The 17,599-nt window shown below is 46.4% G+C and overlaps 1 protein-coding gene across 2 annotated transcripts in view; it reads left to right on the top strand.

The window, feature by feature from the left end:
• POFUT1 (protein O-fucosyltransferase 1) overlaps positions 1 to 17,599 on the top strand; it is a 29,372-nt gene that overhangs the window by 1,378 nt on the left and 10,395 nt on the right. Inside the window, exons 2-5 of one of the 2 annotated variants that reach the window (XM_030825708.1) lie at positions 842 to 963; positions 6,056 to 6,238; positions 7,397 to 7,509; positions 7,796 to 8,726. In XM_030825708.1, the coding sequence (XP_030681568.1) occupies positions 842 to 963; positions 6,056 to 6,238; positions 7,397 to 7,509; positions 7,796 to 7,838 (461 nt within the window). In that variant the 3' untranslated portion in view covers positions 7,839 to 8,726. Of the gene's footprint in view, positions 1 to 841; positions 964 to 6,055; positions 6,239 to 7,396; positions 7,510 to 7,795; positions 8,727 to 17,599 lie in introns of those variants that run through there. The other variant, XM_012511912.2, reaches the window with a different exon arrangement.

Below are 17,599 nucleotides of genomic sequence, written 5' to 3'. Positions count from 1 at the left end.
CAACTGTTTCCCATCCTTTAGGTCTCAGCCTAAATGTCACCAGAAAGGATTTCACTGACCTCTACCCAAGTAATCTCCTCATTACCCTATCACCAAACTTTTTTCATCTCTTTCTGGCAATTATCAACATTTTTCATGTATTTGTTTACATGTTTAGTGTCTCTGCAGTGAACTGTGAGTGCCTTAGGGGCAGAGACCTTGTCCTTCTTGTTCATTCCTGTATCCCAGCACCTAGCACAGAGTCTGGCACATTGTGGCCTCTCAATCATATTTGTGAAATGAATGAACAGGTGCCATGCTGGGATTAACAAAAGGAATCACACAGGGTCCTTGCTTCTGAGGCATTCACAGGCTGAGGAATCAGACAGTACGAAGGCCAGGAAGTGAGCAAAGATATTTGAGGAAAATTGAAGAACTGAAGTAACTCAGAGCCAAGGTGGGAGGTAAAGGAGAGAGAGTGAGTATGGCAGGGGATTGGTGAAAGGAGCCTAGTGAATGAGGCATTCGAGTTGCCCCTCCATGTGCAGGTGAATGGAGATGGAGGTAGAAGCTCTTCTGGCTGAGGGACAGCAAGACCAGAGGCACTGGGTGGGGATGGGAATTGTAGAGCATGTTGGGGAAACAGCAAGAAACCTGGAGTGGCGGAAGCAGTTGTTGCAGGACCTGAAGAGCCTTGGATATCAGACCCAAGAGTCCAGACTTGTTCTTATGCTGCCAGCTCCCCTATTTCTCCTTGGTATCCCTGACTTTCTACCCCTGGCTCCACAACCTTTCTGAGCCCTGCATGCTCTATGCCCTCCATGCCCCAGGCCTCACCTCACCCGCAATGTACCATTTCCAGGGCGCTTTGGGAACCAAGCCGATCACTTCTTGGGCTCTCTGGCATTTGCAAAGCTGCTAAACCGTACCTTGGGTGTCCCTCCTTGGATTGAGTACCAGCATCACAAGCCTCCCTTCACCAACGTGAGTATTTCCCACTGACCTTGGCCCTTCTCCGTCCTTCCTCAGTCTTGCTTACTTACACTTAACCCTCAAGTCCTCTGGGCTTTACCTCCCACTCCTCTGAGATTGCCCTACCTCCAGCCAGAACTGTCTTCACTGCAATAACAATGCCTAACATTTATTTATCCAGCACCTGTTGTGTGCGGCTGCATGAGAATTAGCTCATTTCACCCTCATCACTTGCCTGTGAGGAAACCGGGGTTTACAGAGGTTAGATAACTTGCCCAAGATCACACAGCCTGTGAGTAGGAGAGCTGGAATTCAAAGCTATCTTTGTCCACTCCAGAGCCTGTGACTTGAACCTAAAGCCTCCATTGCCTTCCCTGATTGGTCCTACCCTCTGTGCATTCCATTGGCCAAGGGTGGCGGACGCTATTATCAGTTTTAAAGGAGACATGCAGGCACAGGTTATTTAATGACATGTCCAAGGCCACAACCCAGGTAGTCTGGCTTCAGTGCTGCCTCTCACCCCATCAAGGAGCTCCCTTGTCATGTGATGCTCACCGGCCCCCAGTTCCCTATTCTTTGTGTCTTCCAGTGACCCTGTGTCTTTGTTCGTATTGTATCTCCCGGAGCCTGGCAGTAGGAACTTAATTAGTATTTGATGAATTGACTTAATAATTTTTCAGTAGACATCAGAAATAATACTTAGTGTGAACAAAACACTTAATTTCATTCTTACAACCTTTTCTCTGCATAGATTTTACTTTTTCGTTTGCATGCCAGTATTTACAGAGGTTTTGAACAGCAGTCAAAAGCCAGAGTACCAGAGATCATAGTCTGACTTGGGTTCTTACTAGTTGCATGGCCTGGACAGGGTACTTTACCTCTTTGTGCCTCAGTTTCCTCATTTTAAAAGTAAGCTGGTAATGATTCTTGTTACCCTCTTGTGGTAAGGACTGAATGTGTCAGTGACAGTAACACGCCTTCAGTGTTGTCGTATGCCGCCTCCCTCTTAGAATCAACTGAGCTCATCAACGTACAGATCCTAGAGTCCTCAGTTAATGGAAACCATTGATGTTCTGATAATTTCGCACTCACTATTTTTTTTTTTTTTTTGAGATGGAGTCTTGCTCTCTTGCCAGGCTGGAGTGCAGTGGCACGATCTCAGCTCACTGCATCCTCCGCCTCCCAGGTTCAAGCGATTCTCCCGCTTCAGCCTCCCGATTAGCTGGGACTACAGGCTCACCACCACGCCCAGCTAATTTTTGTATTTTTAGTAGAGACAGGGTTTCACCATGTTGGCCAGGATGGTCTCGATCTCTTGACCTCATGATCTGCCTGCCTTGACCTCCCAAAGTGCTGGGATTATAGGCATAAGCCACTGCGCCTGGCCTCACACTCACTATTACAGTGTAGACATTGTCCATCCATCTCCCTCTGGCTTGCTTGCCTCTGTCTCCTTGCCTTCTCAGCCAGTTGTCTTTCCGAGTCCCCACTTCCTTGCTTTCTGTGGCTTACTAACCTGCTCCAACAAGGCTCTTCTTCGCCACTGTTAGCATTCTCACTGAGGTCACCAGTGACCTCCAAATTGGCAGGGGTTATTTTCCAGTCTTTCTCTCACCTGACCTCCCACTGGCACTTGATCCTGTGAGCCTCTCCTTCCTGAACTTCCCTGTTCCAAGACACCACCTGTCCCTGCTACAATCTAACCTCTCAGCATTTTCCTCTTTACACTGTATCAGGGGCTCCTTTCTCTCCACTCACTGTTTAGATGTTAGTGTTTCTCCTCTTTCTGTTTGCTTATTAGCTATGTGACCTCAGATGTTATCTAGATTCTGTATGCTTGGGTTTCTTCATAAGTAACCTGGAGATGGTTATATTCCTACCTCTTAGGATTAAATGTGCAAATCTATGTAAAGTGGTGAGTGCAGTACCTGGCACTGTGTCAACATGCAATAAATATTAGTTGCTATTATTACCATGCTTTGCTATAAATATCTGTTGACTCCTGTGGCTTTTACTCTTCTCCATATACCTCCCAAATTTATCTGTGGCCCAGACTCAGACTCCCCCCTGATTACAGGCCTGTGTTTCTTTTTTCCTTTTTTTTTTGAGACAAGGTCTCACTGTTGCCCAGGGTGAAGTGCAGTGGCATGATCATTGCTCACTGCAGCCTCCATCTCCTCAAGCAGTCCTTCCACCTCTGCCTCCAAGTAGCTGGGATTACAGGCACCCACCACCACACCCGGCTAATTCTTTGACTTTTAGTAGGGACAAGGTCTCGCTGTGTTTCCCAGGCTGGTCTCAAACTCCTGAGTCTAAGCAGTCCTCCTGACTCAACCTCCCAAAGTGCTAGGATTACAGACATGAGCCACCACACCCTGTAGAAATTTTTTTGGTTTTGTTTGTTTGTTTTTCATTTTTGATGAAGAGTCTCGCTCTGTCACCTAGGGTGAAGTGCAGTGGCACAATCTTGGCTCACTGCACCCTCTGCCTCCCGGGTTCAAGTGATTTTTGTGCCTCTACTCCCGAGTAGCTGGGACTACAGGCATGTGCCACCACACCCGGCCAATTTTTTATATTTTTAGTAAAGACGAGGTTTCGCCATGTTGGCCAGGTTGGTCTCGAACTCCTGGCCTCAAGTATTCTACCTGCCTTGGCCTTGCAAAGTTCTAGGATTACAGGCAAAAGCCACTGCACCCAGCCAGAAATTTTTTTTTTTTTTTCCGAGACAGAGTTTTGCTCTTGTCACCCAGGCTGGAGTGCAGTGGCACGATCTTGGCTCACTGCAACCTCCACCTCCTGGGTTAAAGCGATTCTACTGCCTCAGATCTCCCAAGTAGCTGGGATTACAGGCGCCCACCACCACGCCTAGCTAATTTTTGTATTTTTAGTAGAGATAGGGTTTCACCATGTTGTCCAGAGTGGTCTCCAACTCCTGACCTCAGGTGATCCATCCACCTCAGCCTCCCAAAGTACTGGGATTATAGGCGAGAGCAACCGCACCCAGCCAGAAATTTTTTAAAATCTAGAAAAATACGCCAGGCACAGTGGGAGGCGGGCAAATCACTTGAGATCAGAAGTTCAAGACCAGCCTGGCCAACATGGTGAAACCCCGTCTCTGCTAAAAAGTTAGGTGGGCGTCGTGGCGCCCGTCTGTAATCCCAGCTATTCAGGAGGCTGAGGCAGAAGAATCGCTTGAACCCAGGAGGCGAAGTTTGCAGTGAGCCGAGATTGCATCACTGCACTCTAAGCTGGGAGACAGAGCAAGACTCCATCTCAAAAAAAAAAAAAAAAAAAAAGTAGAAAAATATAAAGATGAGGCCGGGTGCAGTGGTTCACGCCTGTAATCCCAGCACTTTGGAGACCGAGGTGGACAGATCACGAGGTCAGGAGTTTGAGACCAGCCTGGCCAATATGGTGAAACCCCATCTCTACTATAGATACAAAAAATTAGCCGGGCGTGGTGGTGCGTGCCTGCAATCCCAGCTACTCGGGAGGCTGAGGCAGGAGAATCGCTTGAACCTGGGAGGCAGAGGTTGCAGTGAGCTGAGCTCACGCCATTGCACTCCAGCCTGGGTGACAGGGTGAGACTCCATCTCAAAAAAAAAAGAAAATTACACGGATGAATACAACCACCAACCATATACGCACCATTAGAAGTGATAATTGTTAACACTTTCTCATCTTTGTTTCATCTTCTCTTTTTGTTAATAAAAGAAATAAAGCGTTACAGATAAAGTTGGTAAAAGATGAAGTCTCTTTTTGGCTCCTGGGGCTAGCCCTGTTCCCTTAACAAGTGTTGTGGATATAGTGTATTTGGTGTGACTCCTTTGATGTTCCTTCCTATACTTTGATTGTGGCACTGAGCATCCTGGTACTGATCTCCAGGTCCAAAGTGCAAGAACTTCTGTACTTCTCTAGAGCAAATAGTTAGAAGAGGAAGGTACCTGAAAAAAACAAATTTTTTTTTTTTTTTTGAGACAGAGTCTCACTCTGTGGCCCAGGCTAGAGTACAGTGGCACAGTCACACATCACTGAAGCCTCAACCTCTTGGATGCAAGAAATCCTTCCATCTCAGCCTCCCTAGTAGCTGGGACTACAGGTGTGCACCACCATGCCCAGCTAATTTTTTTTTATTTTTTGTAGCGACAGAGTCTCGCTATGTTGTCTAGGCTGGTCTTGAACTCCTGGCCTCAAGTGATCCTTCCACCTTGGCCTCCCAAAGTGCTGAGATTACAGATATGAGCTACCACACCTGGCCAAAAGGAGCATTTTAAATTCTATTAGATATTCGCCGATCGGATCCCAAACTGGTTGCTCCAAAATGTAGACTTCTGCTACCAGCCGTGTACAAGAGTGCCCATTTCCGCACAAGTTAAGCTTTTCAGTTTTTGCTGATCTCATGAGTGAGAAGTAATTGATGCCTTGTTATAATTGTAATTTGCTTTTTCCTAATTACTAATGAGATTAGACATCTTCTGAGTGTGTTGGCTATTTGGGTTTCCTTTGCTGTGAATTGTTTACCCCTAACCTTTGCCTGTGTTTTATCTTGGCATCATTTGTCTTTTTTTGTTGTAGATCAGCAGGTGTTTTTTAACATGAGGGATGTTATTGTTTGTTCTTTAGTTTGCAGACTCTCCTCCTAGCCTGTCTCTATCCTAGCTTTGGTGTCTTTTGATGAAAACTTTTAATTGTCATGTAGTCTGAACTGTCTTGGTCTTGGAGGGTTTTGGTTTTTTTGAGGCGGAGTCTTGCTCTGTTGTCCAAGCTGGAGTGCAGTGGCACAATCTTGGCTCACTGCAAGCAACCCCCACCTCCCGGGTTCAAGCAGTTCTCCTACCTCAGCCTCCCCAGTAGCTGGAACTACAGGTGCTTGCTACCACGCCCAGCTAATTTTCTTGTATTTTTAGTAAGGACAGGGTTTCACCATGTTGGCCAGGCTGGTCTCAAACTCCTGACCTCAAGTGATCAGCCCGCCTTGTCCTCCCAAAGTGCTGGGATTACAGGCGTGAGCACTGCACCTGGCCTGGAGTGTATTGTTTTAATAAATGTCTGAAGTACCCACTGGGGCACTGAGACGGGACCTCTGCTCCTCCTTTTCCTGTAGCTCCATGTGTCCTACCAGAAGTACTTCAAGCTGGAGCCCCTCCAGGCTTACCATCGGGTCATCAGCTTGGAGGATTTCATGGAGAAGCTGGCACCCACCCACTGGCCCCCTGAGAAGCGGGTGGCATACTGCTTTGAGGTGGCAGCCCAGCGAAGCCCAGATAAGAAGACGTGCCCCATGAAGGTGGGTCCTGTGGGTTCGGGGGCCCTTTCTTCCTGTTCCATGTCCTCTAGGCCCCCGAGACTATGTCATGGCAAAATGTGGGGAAAAGCACCAGAAGGACTTAGAGTAGAAAGATGGAGATTTAAGTCCTGTTTCTGGCATTTGTTAGCAAAGCGGCATCACCTTGGGCAGAAGACTTTGCTTCTCTGAACCTTCATTTCTACCTACGAAATAGAGATGCCAGTCCCTGCTCTGTCTCACTCTTAAAGTGTCATGAGGGCCAGGTGAAAAAGTGCTTGTAAACTGCAAAGTGCCACATCAGTAATAATAACTAATATTCACGTAGCACTTACTATATATGTCAGGTACTATGCTAAGAGCTTTACATGTATCAATTCATTTAATACACTATTCCATGAGGAAAATACTTATAATATCCCCGCTTCATAGAGAGGACATCGAGGATGGCACAGAGAGGGTCAGTGTCTTACCCAGGATCACACAGCAAACAAGTGGTAGAGCTGGGATTCAACCTTAGGTAATTTGGCACCATTGTCTACCCACTTAACTTGAATACTTTCCTGCATCTCAGCAGGTAAAAGAGAGGCTGTCATATCTTATTAGAAGAAATTTATACATTTCTGGCACTTTGGAAATAAGGCAACCCCCAAATATGTCTTTTGGTGTATGTGCTAAAGTCTTGGGAAGGTGGTTGGAAGAACTATGAAATTTGAGAAAGGAGACCTGGCTCACAGCCCCAACAGTGCCCTTACTTGCTGTGTAACCTTGGGTAAGTGTCTGACCCTCAGTAGGCCTTGGTTTCTACCTTGAAAATGAAGGCATTGGATTAGCCAGTCTTGAATGTCTCTTGAAGCTCTAGTCCTTGGTTCAAAATCCAAGGTCTGCTTCTCCCCAGACCCTCATCAGTGCTGCTGGATCAGCAGGATGTGACATGTGAACAGGATAGACTCTCCTGCTGGCATCCAGAATTGAAGCCACGGCACTCTCCTCAGCCCCTGGCCTAGGAATTACAGAGTGACATTTCTCCAAGGCCATCCTGTGAGAGTGTTTTGGCCTGAGTCAAATCACCCAGCTTCCCCCACCTACACTTCCCTGGCCCCATTCCCCAGATGGCTTTCCCTCCCTATCAGTAAGCCTTCCACCACTCTCTTTCTGCAGGAAGGAAACCCCTTTGGCCCATTCTGGGATCAGTTTCATGTGAGTTTCAACAAGTCGGAGCTTTTTACAGGCATTTCCTTCAGTGCTTCCTACAGAGAACAATGGAGCCAGAGGTACTTGGAGGGGGTAGTGTTTCTGGGTTTAGGGGAGGCGCATGGAGCTCATGAGCATTCAGCACCTTCTGGCACTCTCCCCGTCTTCCCAACTCTGATGTATGAGACCAAAGGTGCAGGTGCTCTGTCTGCTGAACTTGGAATCCTGTGTGATCTGTTCCCATCTCCATGCCTGACACGGTGGAACATTGACCCGCCATGAGGTTGAGAAAGAGTTTATCGGTTGATAAGGGATGTCATAAAAAGAACATTCCGCAGTCACATGAGTCTCAATTTCCTCCTCTAGGCGTAAGAATCACTCCTGTGTTACCTTACTCTTCCCAAGGTGAAACTGGAAGCAGCTTCTAGAGAACAGCTTCAGGTGCAGACCGAGAAATGATGTCATCCTGATAATTACTGGACGTGTTTATTAATTGCACCCCATTAGCCCCTATTTTTAAAAAAAAATAGGTTAGCAGGGCATGGGTACAGGCCATGAAACATTTATAGGGTGTCTGTCACGTGTGAGACATAATAATCAGAGGCCAATGGTGATGTGTGAAAATGCGGATGACCAGCCCTGGTTTTCTAGGAGCTATGGTCTCATAATGACAATAATCAGCATAGTGTACTTGTCCTTAATGTTATAGCATGGCAGGAAAGATCATGGGCTTAGAAGGCAGACATTGGTTAGGAGGTGCAAGGAACATACTAATTCATGTGTGGTCAAAGCACTTGGCATTTAATAGGCCAAAGGTAAACAGATGTAGAGAAATGAGTCTCACGCCTGTAATCCCAGCACTTTGAGAGGCCAAGGTGGGTGGATCACTTGAGCATAAGAGATCAAGGCTGCAGTGAGCCATGATGGTACCGCTGCACTCCAGCCCAGGTTACAGAGCAAGGGCCTGTCTCAACAAAACAAAACAAGCACAGGCCAAGGAGTGAGATAGTCCTGAGCCCTGAGCCAGCGCTGATGGTATCTGCCTCGTAGTGCGTGAAGTGCATGTCATGCACTAAGCAGCCAGCCAGTGTTGGCTGTCACTGTTATTACTCACATGCTTTATTTTATTTAAGCCTTTGAGATAGTTCATGAAGTGGGTATTATTATCAATTTCCATTTTATAGGTGAGGAAACTGAACCCAGTGAAGTTAAATAACTTCCCAAGGTCATTGAGCTGTTGAGTGGACAGCTTGGGTTTGTTTGTAAATCTTTAATAAATAACAACAGCTAAGATTCATTTAGTGCCTTCAATGTGCCAGACACTGTTCTAAGTCTTCACAGGTATTGACTCACTTAATCTTTCCCTGAGTCTGTGGGTTGTTACTGCCATCTATGCTTTACACTTAGAGAAATTGAAGCAGGAAGGAGTAAGGTCCCTTGCCCAAGGTCATAAAGCTTGAAGTTGCAGAGCTTGGTTTTGAACCCAGGAAGTCTGAATCCAAAGCACCAGTTACTTTATATATTTATATTTGAAATGGGTCTTGCTTGTCTCCCAGGCTGGAGTACAGTAGCATGATCATAACTCACTGTAACCTCAAATCCTCGGGCTCAAGCAATCCTCCCCGCTCAGCCTCCCAAGCAGCTGGGACTGCAGGCATGTGCCACCACGCCTGACGAATATTTTGTTTTGTTTTGTTTTGTAGAAACAGGGTCTTGCTATGTTGCCCAGGCTGGTCTTAAACTCCTGGCCTCAAGTGATCCTCCCACCTCAGCCTCCCAAAGTGCTGGGATTACAAGCATGAGCTGCTGCGCCCAGTCCCAAAGCACCTGTTCTTCATCACCGTGGATTAAATAGCTGTGCCTTTAACAGCTGCCAGTTCCTTTCTGGGACTTGCCTTTGGACCTAGCTTTGGACCTAGTTCATGTGCTACTGAGGATCCTCAGTCATGGCAGATTTAAATCTTCCTCATTGTTGATCCCAGATAGCACACTCCCATTCTCTGCCTGCATGGTTCTCCCCATTCACCTCCGAATGACCTGGAGCTATTGCCAGAAGGCAGACCTGCCCTCAAAGGATGGAGATTTGCCTATATTGACAATATGCCAGGAAAAAAAAAAAAAAAAGTCACCAACTCTAAAAGCAGCTCCAAAAGCAAATTTCCAAAAAGCTAGAAAAAGCACACAATCCTAGTAGGAAGAGACAGGACAATGGTGCATGCGGAGTGTTGTTGAAACACTTGTTTATTGCCCTATAGCTTTGTTTGAGTTCATTGAGTTTTAAGAATTACATGAGGGTTTGAAGAAGTTTGTGTCTTACAGCCAAGTTTTTGGGAAAGGAAAATTAGTAGGGAAGATGAGGTCCCTGGAGGGAGTTTGAGTGAGTTGATGGTCCCTTGGCAGCTGCCTGCCTTCCTTCAACATATATTTAAGAAGCACTTCCTGGGTGTCAAGGGCTGGTTTGGAATGCTGGGGATATAGGCCAGAATAAGGACATGAACAAGGCAGGGAATGAACAAGGCCAGAATAAGGCGGATAAGGTCCCTGCCCCAATGGAACTCACAGTCTAACAGGGGAGATAGCGAATAAACTTTCACATAGGATAGTTCCAGAGTGACATGGTGCTTAGAAGGATGTAAACAGGTGGTATGTGATTGGCAGGGCTAAGACCAGAAGGATGAGAAGGAGCCAGTTGTGTCAGAGTTAGAGGAAAAGTAGTTCACAGCAGGAAGTCAGGAGCAAAGACCCTGAGGCAGGAATAAGCTTGGTATGGTGAAGGGGCAGAAAGAAGGCAGTGTGGTATGGAGTGAGTGAGAGAATGGTAGGATGTTGCTCTCATCTATTGCTGCATAATAAATCACTACAAAACTTAGTAGCATAACAACAAGTTTTTTTTTTTTGTTTTTTTTGAGACGGAGTCTCGCTCTGTCACCAAGGCTGGAGTGCAGTGGCACGGTCTCGGCTCACGCCAGCTCCGCCTCCCGGGTTCATGCCATTCTCCTGCCTCAGCCTCCCAAGTAGCTGGGACTACAGGCGCCTGCCACCAGGCCTGGCTAATTTTTTGTATTTTTAGTAGAGACGGGGTTTCACTGTGTTAGCCAGGATGGTCTCGATCTCTTGACCTCGTGATCCACCTGCCTCGGCCTCCCAAAGTGCTGGGATTACAGGCGTGAGCCACCGCGCCCGGCCAACAACAAGTTATTATTATTTCTCATGGGACTGTGGGTTAACCGGGCTTAGCTGGGCAATTCTTTTGGGTTTTCATTCTTCCATTTTCTTATGGAATCCCTGCTGTACACAGTTTAAATTCAGGTTAAACATCTTATTTCTTGGAACGAATAACCTTTATTCTTGCAATGAATAGCCTCAGTAAATGCTTTTCTACTTTCTGTCTTTGAATTTCTCTAGGTATCTCATAGGTACTTAGGTATCTCATAGAAGTGGAATCATACAATATTTATCTTTTTGTGTCTGGCTTATTTCATGTGACATATTTCATGTGGCAAGATTCATCAGTGTTGTAGCCTGTATCAAAATTTTAGTCCTTTTAAGGCTGAATAATAGTTCCTTGTATGTATATACCACATTTGTGTATCTCTTCATCTATTGATGGACACTTGAGTTAGCTGGGCAGTTATTGCTTGTGGTCTCATGTGGCTGCAGTCAGCTGTCAGCCAGGGCTCAAGTTATCCTTTTTTGGTAGAGATGGGTGGGGATCATGCTCTGTTGCCCAGGTTGGTCTTGATCTCTTGGCCTCAAGTAATTAACCTGCCTTGGTCTCCCAAAGTGCTGGGATTACATCATGAGCCACCATGCCCATCCAGGGCTCAAGTTATCTAAAGGCTTGACCAAGGCTGTGTGCAATGGCTTACACCTGTAATCCCAGCACTTTGGGAGGCTGAGGCGGGTGGATCGCTTGAGCCCAGGAGTTCAAGACCAGCCTGGCCAACATGCCAAAACCCCATCTCTACTAAAAATATAAAAAATTAGCTGGGTGTGGTGGCACACACCTGTAATCCCAGCTACTCAGGAGGCTGAGGCATGAGAATCACTTGAACCTAGGAGGTCGAGGTTGCAGTGAGCCGAGATTGCGCCACTGCATCCCAGCCTGGGCAGCAGAGCGAAACTCTGTCTCAAAAAAAAAAAAAAGGCTTGACCGAGCTACATATCCAGGAAGTCCCTCTCACGTCTGGTGGGTGATGCTGCTGTCATCTGGGAGCCAAACTGGGGCCACCAAGAAACATGTATACACATGACCTCTCCATGTGGCTCGGGCTTCTTACAGCATGGCACCTGTGTTCTGAGAGGGAGCATCCAGGGAGTGAGTGTCCCAAGAGACAGGAAATAGAAACTGCGGGCTCCCTAACAACTGAATCTGGAAACCGGCACAGTGTCACTTCTGTCGGGTGCTATTGGGAGGAGGCAGAGCCCACCTAATGGGAAGGGGTTCAAAGACTTGACCACTTTTAATCTGCCACACAGGAAAAGAGATCAGAGAGGTGCGCAGGGATCAAAACACGCGGGTTTATAGGCCCTGTGAGGCAATCTGCTAAGAAGCCTGTGAATGATTAGTAGGGATGAATTTGAATGTGTATGAACATTTAACATTAAACATTTCTTAAGATACAGGATACTTCCTTGCTATGCAGATTTGTCCTTGGGGAGGAGAGAAGAATGGAATCAGAGAGTGAAGCTCTTCCCAGGCTTGCTGTGCTAAGATTAGGCAGTTGCTCCCCTTCTCTGGCCTCAATGCCCCATCTATAAAATGAAGGGGATGGGCAAGATGAGTGGGTTTGAAACTATCTTCAGAGTTTTCAGGAAGTGCTTGTCAGGCATGGTGGCTCACACCTGTAATCCTAAGGGATTACAGAGAGGCCGAGGCAGGTGATCGCTTGAGTCCAGGAGTTCAAGACCAGCCTGGGCAACGTAGGGGGACCCCATCTCTACAAAAAACAGAAAAAATTAGCCAGGCATGGTGGCGCACACCTGTAGTTCCAGTTACTTGGGAGGCTGAGGTGGGAGGATCAGGTGAGCCTGAGGAAGTCATGGCTGCAGTGAGCCCATGATCTGTCCACTGCACTACAGCCTGGGCAACAGATTGAAACCATCTTAAAAAGAAAAAAAGTGCCTCTAGGGCCTTTATGGAGGGCAGCAGTAGGGGACCAAGTTCCAGGGGCTCAATTCCTCCTCCCTATTGCCTTCAACCAATAATTCTTAAATATATCAGGGCTCTCAGTAAGGCAGAAGAAGTTTGTAGGCCACAAGTCTAGGTGTGTCAGACTTAAGTTAGGCTACAGGTAGCTGGAAGCCCGAAATAAGAGCAGATTGATAGGGTTTATTGTTTTCTTAAGTGAAAGAAGAACTGGGTATGCAGTCCAGAGCTGGATGCCAGCTCCATAGTGTCATCAAGAATCCAGCTGGGTGCAGTGGCTCACACCTGTAATCCCAGCACTTTGGGAGGCAGAGGCAGGCGGATTACTTGAGGTCAGGAGTTCAAGACCAGCCTGGCCAACATGGTGAAACCCCGTCTCTACCAAAAATACCAAAAAAAAATTAGCCATGCATGGTGGCACACACCTGTAATCCCAGCTACTCAGGAGGCCAAGGTAGGAGAATCACTTGAACCCGGGAGGCAGAGGTTGCAGTGAGCAGAGATCCCGCCACTGCACTCTAGCTTGGGTGACAGAGTGAGACTTCACCTCAAAAAAAAAAAGAAAAAGAATCAGGCTTCCACTTCTTTGTTCAGCCATCCAGTATTAGCTTTTGCATCACCTCATGGGCCAAGATGGCAGCTGAAGCTCAAGCCATCACATCCCAACTGGAGGAACAAAAGTTACAAAAGGGCATATCCTCCCTTTTTAAGAAGCCTTCCCGGAAGTCCATTATAACCTTTCTACTTACATCTCATTGGCTAGTACGAGGGCACATGGGCCATACCTAGCTGCCAGAAGTACTTAGAAATGTCTTTCTTTTTCTTCCCCCCCACGCCCGGGGTATGTTTGGCTAATAAGAAGTGTCTTTATTTTAGGCTGCCATGTATCCAGCTGAAAACTGGGTTCTAGGGAAAGAGGATAAGAGGTATTTCTTCTTTACAACGTGATTTCTGAGGATCCTTCTAGCTCTGCTCGTTCTGAGCCTGTGAATAGCCTTGCACAGCTCTAATTCAGCTGACGCTTACTGCACATTGACTATTAGAAGGCAATGCACCATCGTGCCAAACCATTCTCAGGTATAATGGTCCAGGTATTTGAGTGCATGGCTTGTCATTCTCCCAGGCTGCCACCTCCCTGTGGGAACCAGAATGAGACTGGAAGAGTGAGAGGGAGACAGCCATGCAGAGAGCTGGAGGGAAAGGCAGTCCTTCATGGCAGGGACATCCAGAACAAGGCCCTGCCTTGTTCATGTCCCTGGGTCTTCTGTACTCAATATGGGTTTCATCCACTGGTGGTCCCACAGATACATACTGGACACATAAATGGATGCTGTATACAGAGAAGTCCCAGTTTGTTGGAGAATCTCAGCAGCACAGGCATGGTGGTGAAGAACCCCAGAGGTTCACTGGGCCCAGCAGCAGGAAAGCCAGCCAACTTCAGCTGGATAACAATAGGCAAAGGGCCTGACCAAGGGTGAGCAGTTGCCAGGCAGGTGTTGCTGGTCAAGATTTTCTTTCCAGCCAAGAACCCTGTTCCCCCGCTTTCTTTCCAGACAGCACTGTCTTACCTCACCAAGAGTAAGTGAGCAGATCAGCCTTAGCCTCTTGCTGCTTGTTGGGTCTGAGCTGATGTTGTTCCACTGGGACAGCTCTTTGCTGGTCCAGATCCAGGTAGAGGGGACACACATTCCAAGTCTGGAATTCACCGAAGGTCAGCTGCAGGTGCTTTCTAAGAGGTCGGGGGGTGGCAGGAGGCCACAGATCCTGGTTTTATCCTGATGTTCCAGCCCCACTGGGAGATCTACTCTGGCTTTCCTTTGAAAATCCTTTTGAGGTAGCATCTGAAAGATTAGCCGAAGACCTGGCCCATAGTAGGTACTCAGGTAATATGAATTCCTTCCTTCTCTAACCCCTGACAGCCTCATCTGGTCTTTCTGGTGAGGTCCCCAAATCTTTCTCATTTATTCTAAAAATATTTATCATGCCTACCATGTGATAAGGTCCATGCTGGGGCTGGGAATTAGAAGATTAAGCCACAGACTCAGCTCACTGTCAGGGGTGGGGGAGATGGGAGTGAGGGGTAGTAGTTAAGAACATAGGATCTGGAGCACACTGCCTGGATTTAAATCCTGGCTCCACCAATTCCTAGCTGTGCAACCTTGGGCACGTTACTTAACCTCTGTGCCTCAGTTTCTTTACCTGTAAAATGAGAATGACAGTAATACTTCCCTCCCAGGGCTCTTGTGAAAATCAAATGACTTAATATACATAAGCAATCGGAGCATTGCCTATCACATAATGAGGCCCAATATACAATTAACAGTTATGTACATATAAACAAAACTGGAGTCTAGGCCAGGCTCAGTGGCTCACGCCTGTAATCCCAGCACTTTGGGAGGCTGAGTTGGGTGGATCATCTGAGGTCAGGAGTTTGAGACCAGCCTGGGCAACATGGCGAAAACCCGTCTCTACTAAAAATACAAAAATTAGCCGGGCATGGTGGCACGTGCCTGTAATCCCAGCTACTCAGGAGGCTGAGGTAAGAGAATCGCTTGAACCTGGGAGGCGGAGGTTGCAGTGAACCAACATCACACCACTGCACTCCAGCCTGGGCGACAGAGCAAGACTCTATCTCAAAAAAAAAGAAAAACTAGAGTCTAGCAAGATAAGTGTCACATAGCTGGACCATCAAGGAACACTTTCTTGTCACTGGTCCAAGGCCTGTGTAAGTGACACAGGCCTTGGATAGTGTATGTGGGAGCAATGGCAAACAGGTTGCTTGGGTCCCCAGCCTCACCAGCTGACAGTTCCATGGGCAGGCAAAATGGCTGCAGGGCATATCATTGTGCAGAAGGCAGCAAGAGAAGTGGGACAGGGAACACTCCCTAAGGAGGTGAGGCTTGGGAATTGCGACTGACCTTGGAGGTGTGGAAGGTGTTTGCTGAGCAAGCAGTCTGTGTTGGGTGTGGAGAATGAGTGGCGTGTCTGTCACAGCACTGTTGTGTGAGGGAAAGATTGAAACGACCCCACTGTCTAGCAAGAGGGAAATAGGTAGGTAAATTGCAGTTTATTTGTACAAAATGGAAAACTTTTAGAGAAGCTAATACAACCACATGATCCACATGATCAACATGGCCAAGTCTCTGAAACATAAAGTTAAATTTTTAAAAAGTTGATTAGATTTATATGTAACCTTTAACTAGGTTACATGCAGTGTGATGACGATAAGAGCTAGAATTCTTTGAGAGCTTTCTGTGTGCCAAGGTGCTGTTCTAAATGCTTTGCTTTGATTAATACATTAATCCTCTCAGTAGCCCTATAAATGGATATATTAATTAGCTTGGCTGTACTATTCATTTAACTACATACGTGTAGATCAAAATATCATATTGTATATCGTAAATATATACAACCTTTTTTTATTTTTTATTTTTATTATTTTTTGAGATGGAGTCTTGCTCTGTTGCCCAGGCTGGAGTGCAGTGGCACGATCTCGGCTCACTGCAAGCTGTGCCTCACGGGTTCGCCATTCTGCCTCAGCCTCCCAAGTAGCTGGGATTACAGGTGCCTGCTACCACGTGTGGCTAATTTTGTGTATTTTTAGTAGAGACGGGGTTTCACCGTGTTAGCCAGGATGGTCTCGATCTCCCGACTTCGTGATCCACCTACCTTGGCCTCCCAAAGTGCTAGGATTACAGGCGTGAGCCACCGTGCCCTGTCAACTTTTTTTTATTTTTTTTGAGACAAGGTCTCACCCTCTCACCCTGGCTAGAGTGCAGTGGCATGATCATGGCTCACTGCAGCCTCAACCTTCCAGGCTCAAGCAATTTTCCCATGTAGCCTCCTAGGTAGCTGAGACCACAGGCACACACCACAACACTCGGCTAATTTTTTGATATTTTTGGATAGATAGGGTGTTGCCATGTTGCCTAGGCTGGTCTTGAACTCCTGGGCTCAAGTGATCTGCCCACCTCAGCCTCCCAAAGTGCCGGGATTACAGGAGTGCCATCACACCCAACCACAATTTAAAAAAAAAAAAAAAAAAAAAGAAGAAGCTTTATGATGTAGGAACTGTTATCTCTATTATGTGGATGAGGAACTAAGGCACGTAGTGGTAAAGTCACCTGCCCAAGTTAGCTAGTGGCATAGTCAACATTGGAACAAAGCATTCTGGCTTAACCTACATTCTTCATCATTCCACTCCATAGAAAGCATGCAGAAGAATGCTCCCCTCCTTTTTGATGTCTATAGTAAAAGTGTAATCATACATTAAAACACATTACCCTCTGGGAGGGAGGATGGCAGGATGAGCTTGTATTTAGGTGTGTGTTTTTTGTTTTGTTTTGTTTTTTAAACCTGAAACAAAGCAAAGTTTCTGCTGATTTGGGTCATGGGTATATAAATTATTAAATTATTTTCTGTATTTGCCTGGATGGTTTGAAATATTTCATAGTTTTTATTTGAAATTTCATTGAGGTCATTGTACATTTACATGCAGTTGTAAGAAATAAGACAGCAACCTCCCATGTACCCTTTACCCAATTTCCCCCAATGGTAATATTTTGCAAAACTAGAGTACAGTATCACAACCAGGATATTGACATTGATACAATTTATCCATCTTACTCAGTTTTCTTGTACTTACTTCTGAGTGTGCGAGTGCATGCCTGTGTGTGTGTCTGTGTGTGTGTGTGTTTCTGTGCAATTTTATCGTGTGTGGGTTTATGTATCCACTACCATAGTTAATACACTGAACGGTTCCATTATCACAAGGATCCTTGTGTTGCCAGTTTATAACCACACCCACCTCCCTAAACATGTACACCCCATTCCTAACCTCTGCCAACCACTAATCTCTTCTCCATGCCATTGTTTTAAAATGTTTATATAAATGGAACCATACAATACATAACCTTTGAGATTGCCCACCCTCCCTGACCCAAGGATAATTCCCTTGACATCATCCAAATTGTTGCCTGTGTTGATACTGTGTTCCTTTTTTTGATGGGGTTCATATTCCA

This window comes from Nomascus leucogenys, chromosome 13, assembly GCF_006542625.1.
Source record: "Nomascus leucogenys isolate Asia chromosome 13, Asia_NLE_v1, whole genome shotgun sequence".
Taxonomy (NCBI): Eukaryota; Metazoa; Chordata; class Mammalia; order Primates; family Hylobatidae; genus Nomascus; species Nomascus leucogenys.
Note: the sequence above shows the minus strand (reverse complement) of the source record. Positions and strands in the feature narration are given on the sequence as shown.